Here is a 7,250-nt window from a genome sequence, read left to right on the forward strand (position 1 = left end):
TGCATCTTATAATTAGTTTTTTGATTCAAAAATATTAAACAATCAAAATAATATTGACAAAACTAATAAGAACAACAATTTAATCATTTGAAATCATGCAAAAACAAAAAATTCACTTACTTATATGTATAAAACAGTGATAGAAGTGCAGACACAGTTGCAGTGGAGCCTTCAAAGACCTCAATTTTTTTTTTTGAGGTCATTGAGGCTCTTGGGCAACTAAAACTATGTCTAAGTACCATGTACATGGTCTATTAATAATTGTGTATGCATTGTTAGTCCCTAAAATGTTTGCAAGCACAACAATATTTTTTTTGCACCCTGTATGTGGTCCTAGGCCTTAAAAATGTTATTGCAGGGCAGTGAACTAATAGGCTCAGTATCCTGTACACGCTATTTATAGTAAAGAAAATGTGAAAGAAAAGGGAGGGAGGGAGGGAGGGAGAGTGAGAGGGGGAGGGAGCAGGAGGGAGAGAGAGAGATGGGGGGAGGGAGAGAGAGAGAGGGAGAGGGAGAGGAGAGAGAGAGAGAGAGAGAGAGAGAGAGAGAGAGAGAGAGAGAGAGAGAGAGAGAGAGAGATAGGGGGAGAGAGGGAGAGGGAGGGAGAGAGAGGGAGGGAGAGAGGGAGAGGAAGAGGGGGAGACAGGGAGAGAGAAAGAGTGGGGAGGGAGAGAAGAAGAGAGAGGGAGAGAGAGAGAGAGAGAGAGAGAGAGAGAGAGAGAGAGAGAGAGAGAGAGAGAGAGAGAGAGAGAGCAATCAATTAAATTGTATCATATCAAATGAATCTTATTTCATAAGCTAATAAGATAGTTAAATGTAATGAAATTGATTTCCTTGGTATGGCTATAAATTGCTACCAAGACCATGAGTTTGGAAACCACTTCGTATTCTAAGAATTGCAGGGGAGCAAATTAGGAAGAGAAAATGTGCATTACCAAAGATTTCCCAAAACCCACCACAAGAGGAGTGTGGTGGAAGGATGATGCACAATGGGTTTTGTACACCGAGTCAAATGCTAAGTCTATCAAGGAAAGCATAGCCTCTCAATCTCAAACTATAGACCTTGGGATTATTAGGTCTACTGTTCATCCAAATGGTGACCACTACATGATAGACCTAATTGCAATATAAAAATATAAAGTAAGTGAGATAAAGGGGATAGGGAGAGAGAAAGAGTGGGGAGGGAGAGAAGAAGAGAGAGAGGGATGGGGGATGGAGGAAGGGAGAAGGGGAGAGATAGAGAGAGAGGTAGAGGGAGGGAGGGAGAGAGAGGGAGTGGAAGAGAGAGGGGGAGAGAGAGAGACCCTATATGCGCTTGAGAGGGCAAGAGAGGGAGACAATACACATATATACACACATATGTGTGTATATATATACTTAATATATTATATATTATATAAAATATAAAATATATTATATATTATATATTATATGTGTATACACATATATATATATATACAATATCATAATATACATATTATATACACTCCCAAATTTTAAATAAAAGTAGCGCATACGTGTTGTTTTAGGTTTATTACCATGTATGTGTTGTTTATAGTAAAGACAGTGTGTATGCGCTTCTTATACCATAGGTACCCTGTACGTTCTTTTGATTATTTAGGCTTGGAAGTTTGATTTCCCTCCATTTCCCTCCTTTTTGATGTGTTTTATTTTATCAACTTGGTTTCTCGACTTTGTCATCATCAGGTTTACACTTCATCAAATGGGTATTTCTAAAATTGCCACCATACTTTCACCCGTCTTCTGAGCTTTCTAACAAAATAATTTTTTAAAAAAAATTTGAACAATAATAACATATTATTATTGAATTTATTTTACCAGTGTCTCTATAGTTCTCACAAACATACGTGTACCACTTTTTTAATAAATTTTTATACACTTCAAACATTGCTATGTTTTTAGAAAAAAGAAGGATCTATTTTTCGTGCCTGAAGGATTTGACCCCCTTAATATTATCCAATTATGAAAAAGTATAGTAGTTTGGAAACTAGATTCAGAGTACTACAATATTTTTTCTTTGATTATCTTCATATCTTGAGTGGATGACTTTCAAATTTTTTCTCCAAGTTCAGGTTCACCTGATTTCAGAAAAAAGTCTCCACTTATATCCTGCTTTTTGACCACCATCTTTGTGCACTTATCCGTAAGCTCCCACAGAGAGAAAGCGGTCCTAAAAAGACTTAAGGAGAGAGAGAGAGAGAGAGAGAGAGAGAGAGAGAGAGAGAGAGAGAGAGAGAGAGAGATTGTTTGATGATTATTGTGTCAAGACAACACTGCAACCAAGAAGACAATGGTTATTGTGTGATTAACTAAATGTTTATGCAAATATGTGCATGTTCATAGGCCAAAGTCTCTCCAATTTCTAGTGGTCTTATCACAATTGAAAACACACCAAATACTTCCTAATCCTAAGGTCAATGGCCAATGGCGGCCAACTCAAGTCCACACTTGTAATCACCTTTGACTCAAATGTAAGAACACCTAGAATGGGTGTGTACACGAGCTTGTCTTTGCGAGAGAGGATAGGTAGGGTGCTCCAGGATTGGAAGGATGAACCAATCACCCTCTGCTTGTAAAGCTACATGTAGCTTGATTATAACTAATACTTTTTGTCTCATCTAATTAAGAGAGCCATATGGTGAATAACTTCAAGGTGGTTAGCTACACCCTTGCACTAAGGAGGACCCTAGAAAACCTCAATCAATAGGGTGGGCCTCTAAAGTAAGGTTTCTAGTAAAAATTCAATGACAATGCCTTGCTAGTGCCCAACAAGCCACTTAAGGCTTAAACCAATTCTACTAGGGGACCTAAATACCTCACATAAATGTGGATACCTCCCATTTTAGAATGGTATTGTTGACAAGGTACTCGCCAGTTAAACCTTGGCTTTCACCTTAATCTTTTATATAGCGGCCCAAGGGAAAAACCACTTTGGGTCATACCCCTTGGAGTGATCATTTCTCTAAAGAAATGCCCTTCTACAAAAAATAAAGAATATGTTTAGTGATTTCTCTTACACCCAAGATTCGTGAAGGTGAGGGGAGAGAATAAGTTCACAATACACCTTAGGGTTCTACTGCAGAAAGTGTGCAAGTGCACCAAACACATCAAACAAGATTCTTTTTAGTGCACCAATTCCAAATGTTTGCTAATCTAAGATAGCACAAAAGCTCAACTAGCTAAATAATAAATAACAATTAAGATAAAATAATTAAATAAATAATAAATATTTATTCAATCAAATAAGGACAATTTAAGGTACATGACAAAATGTCATTAATGACTAGTTTACATCATCTTAAATTCCTAATGATTTAGCAATAATAGGTGTAAAAAAGTGAACGTTTTTTTTTCAAAATATTCATTTAAGTGTCGAAATTGGCCAAAAAATGTAACCCACTATTGTGGCGTCATAAAAGAAACCCTACAATATAAAATCACAAAAGGAACTTTTGTTCTTGGTAGAAACAATCATGACTCAAATCACCAAAATGGTTATTATACCATCTAAGATCTAGTATGAAATGCTTTAATACCATGTAAGATTTTTCAATGAAGCAATATGGATTCTTGTTTTCCTTAATAACCAATATACTGATACCTTTTTCTTGGTGTTTAGCATCTCTTGGAATCCAAATCAAGGACTTATCTCAATACTTTGATTCAATTTCTTTTGTTCATATTCCTCGTGAAAGGAATGCTGTTGCAGATTTGTTAGCTCATTGAGCTTCGACAACTTCTAGTGAATGGAATGTTTGGGATTGGGATTCTTTGTCCTTTTAACATGTTACTCAATTCTTGCATCTTCTTTAAAAGGATTTGGGTTCACTATTGTATCTTTCTCCTAATGATTGACGAGTTTGTGAATTCTTGGCTTTGATGGTTTGCTGTTTGAAAATCTCTTTATATTTATTGATTAATTAATTTTTTACTTTTTTTACAAAAAGAGTGAACTAGACTCACATTTAATATAAAATAAAATACCAATCATAAAAGTACAAACATAATTATTAAACATACTACTTTGCTAAATAAACAGCTACTTATATAAACATCGGAAACACACCCAAAAAAATCTACCTAGATAAATTTATTCTGTTTAAAATAAATAATATACAATAAAATAAGCAACTAAGTGGAAAGAAATAAACTACACGAAATAGAAAAACATTGAAAAATATAAGAATTTAGAAAATGAGTATGCTACACTTTCCTTGAAATTAAATAGAAGACTCAACCAGTGTGAAAGTTTACAAGACAAGTGAGACAAGAGTAGACAAGACGCAGTGCACGAACAAAATGCAATCACAAGGAAGCTTCAACGTTGCTACCAAATACTTTTCAACGTCAAGTGAATAGAATGGTTTAAGCTTTAGAACCACAGAAACAAGTAAAGCCATTACGACTATGAGGGGAAAAATGAGAGCCGTGAAGGCATGAGGAACGGTGTAGCCACAGGGTATCCCTCTTCTCTGATCGCCGAAGTTGCTCAGTTCCGTGCAATTTTATGCAATCATAATTATAAATTGGGAGAGGATGGGAATGACAAATCAGTGGGAAGTAATGGACTCGAGAGTTTTTGAGGCTGCCCATTTGGGAAATATTAATGCCATTCGAGATTTAATAGACGAGACTGCTGATGTTCTGGAGCAAGTCACCAGTTCCAGCCATAATTCAGTACTACATGTGGCTGCAAGAGCTGGACAGACAGAATTTGTGTCTGAAATTTTGAGAATCAAACCTGAAATCTTATCCTACGTCAATAGTAAGCAAGATACTGCCCTGCACGAAGCTGCAAGAGAAGGACATTCGGCTGTTGTGAAGGTGCTCTTGGAAAAAGACCAACGTATTGCTTACAAGGTTAATCAGGATTATGAAACGACCCTTTTTGTTGCTTGCAAGGAAGGCCACGTTCATGTGGTTAATGAATTGATTCAAGTCGCTTCCTTGCTTGCCCTGGACTCGGAAAAACCAGACGAGAGGACGTCTCTTCATGCTGCATCAAGCAGAGGACACGCAGGTATTTTCAATTAAGAAACAAGAGAAATTTTTTTTAGTTAATTCATGGACTGAAGACGTTAGACCTTTAATTTGGCAAATTTGTTTAATTATGCTGTGGTCAGACATCGTAAAGGAGCTGATTAAGGCGAGACCTGGGCTCGTTGGAAAAGTGGACAATCAAGGAAGCAGCCCGTTGCATTCAGCGGTGCCACATGGACATCTGGAAGTAACAAGAGCGTTGTTAACCTCTGATCCAGAGATTTGCTACATACTCGACGGCTCTGGTAGGTCGGCACTCCATATCGCAGCGATGAAAGGACAGCTCAGCGTTGTTCATGAAATACTGTCCTTCAGGCCTGACTCTGCCGACATGCTCTCCACAGCCGGTGAAACATTTTTACATTCTGCAGTGGAGGCGAACCAGATCGAAGTTGTCAAGCACGTGGTTGACTTTCTTGACACATCCAAGCTTATCAGGACACAAGACAACGAGGGCAATACAGTTTTACATGTTGCTACCAGGAAAAAACTCAAGCAGGTAATTAGGTAGCCCTCCCGTGCACAGAGATTCTTGCTTTGTCACATAATTATTTATTGATAGATTGATTGGTTTGCAGATGGTCCAGTGGCTGGTGATGTGTACGACTGTAAATGTAAACGCAGTGAACAAACAAAGATTGACAGCCCTGGATATCTTGGAGAAAGAACCGGCTCACTCGGGCGGGATGATAATCGGGGCGGCGCTCAAGGAAGTGGATGCGAAGCGGGCCTACGAGCTCCGTCTGGAGCGCTTCAAGCAAGACGACTTCGGTCTCAAAAGGAGCGTGAGGTCAATTAATCACCACGTTCGGGCTCAACATTTCCAGAAGGCCGACACGAGTGATCGAGTGAACGGCATGGCAAAAGAACTGCGGCAGCTGCACAAAGAAGGAATAAAAAATGCAGGGAACACTGTGACTGTGGTGGCGGTGCTCATCGCTACAGTGGCCTTCGCCGCCATGTTCATCGTGCCGGGCGGCCTAAAAAATGAGGGCGTGGACAAAGGCACTGCTGTGATGGCACACACCGTCGCCTTCAAAGTGTTTGTAATAACTGACACCGTGGCTTTGTTCTCGTCGTTTGCTATAGTTCTGATTCTGGTGACCGTGGTGCCTTTCCATAGGAAAGTGTTGATGAAGCTTTTGTTCTTCATCAACAAGATTATGTGGGTGGCTGTTGGATGCACTGCCTCGGCTTTTCTGGCTGCAGGTTATGTGGTGGTTGGGCCGAAAAATATGTGGCTTGCAATTAGCATGTGTGGTGTTGGAGGAGGAAGCATGGTGTTTATGTTCACTTCTCTCGCCTCGCTGGTTGCTCGCCATCAGATGAAGAAAGCCCAACTCCGGAAAAGTAAGAAGCGCAGAAATGGTGAGCGTGTGGCAATCGTAACACACGTGGGGGAAGATGAACATGAAGGGAATTTAGGGGAAACGAGCGAGAGATTTCGTGGGAGATGGAATCATCGTTCTTCTGACTCAGACTTTGAAAGCTCTGAACAGGACGGCTACCATCCTTTGTAAACACATAAAAATCTTCCAAATTTCCTCTTTTGAAAAGTCTCTACCGTCTGTCTTCAAACTCACATTCTACCAGTAATCTTGTTTAATATTGGTATTCGATCATCTTAATTTCCAAGCTTTATTGTGATTAAAATCAACTTTTGCACGTTGAAGTTTCAACGTTTGTAATATGCACCTCTTTTTAAATTAACAAGAAAAGACAAATGCGGCACTAAAACAAGGACAGCCAATATCATTTTATTTTAGTTCATAAAGCCTATCCGACAATGGTACGACTCAAGATCGAATTCCAGCCCCTCACTAGACTTTTCTTGCTAGATTAGCTGTCTCGAACTTCAGAGCAACAATTAAACGTGTCTTTAGTGGGTGACCACAAGAAAAGTGATAAAAGTCAAGCTTATTTTGTTGCTTGGAATATCTAGAGAAAGGCTGCTTATATTGACAGTGGTGCCCTTTTGCACGGAAGTGCTGGTGAAACTCATTTTCTTTATCAATAAGATAATGTCCGCTACAATTGGATGCACGCCCCAATTGCTGTCGGAGTAGGAAGCAATGCTTTCATCTTAAAACCACCCGAGTAAGAAAGGAAGGAGCATGGAAATTGTGAGCGTGTGGGAAGGTAAAAGTTTGGAGATTCCATGAAAATCATAATCAATGGAAGAAGAGATG

At 39.1% G+C, this 7,250-nt stretch overlaps 1 protein-coding gene across 1 annotated transcript; it reads left to right on the forward strand.

The window, feature by feature from the left end:
• The first annotated feature begins 4,461 nt into the window (after positions 1–4,461).
• LOC131072790 (ankyrin repeat-containing protein At2g01680) lies at positions 4,462–6,689 on the forward strand. The gene is made up of 3 exons (XM_058009047.1): positions 4,462–5,041; positions 5,145–5,560; positions 5,640–6,689. Exons 1-3 carry the CDS (start codon positions 4,558–4,560, stop codon positions 6,579–6,581), a joined length of 1,842 nt encoding a protein of 613 aa, XP_057865030.1. The 5' UTR covers positions 4,462–4,557; the 3' UTR covers positions 6,582–6,689.
• The last annotated feature ends 561 nt before the right edge of the window (positions 6,690–7,250 follow it).

The sequence above is a fragment of the Cryptomeria japonica genome, chromosome 2 (genome assembly GCF_030272615.1).
Source record: "Cryptomeria japonica chromosome 2, Sugi_1.0, whole genome shotgun sequence".
In the NCBI taxonomy this organism is placed as follows: Eukaryota; Viridiplantae; Streptophyta; class Pinopsida; order Cupressales; family Cupressaceae; genus Cryptomeria; species Cryptomeria japonica.

Coding starts and splice junctions, on each gene's coding strand:
- LOC131072790 (XM_058009047.1), top strand. CDS start 4,558: ATGGGAATGACAAATCAGTGGGAAGTAATGGACTCGAGAGTTTTTGAG. Junction 5,042..5,144: donor ATCAAGCAGAGGACACGCAG/GTATTTTCAATT, acceptor TGCTGTGGTCAG/ACATCGTAAAGGAGCTGATT. Junction 5,561..5,639: donor CCAGGAAAAAACTCAAGCAG/GTAATTAGGTAG, acceptor ATTGGTTTGCAG/ATGGTCCAGTGGCTGGTGAT.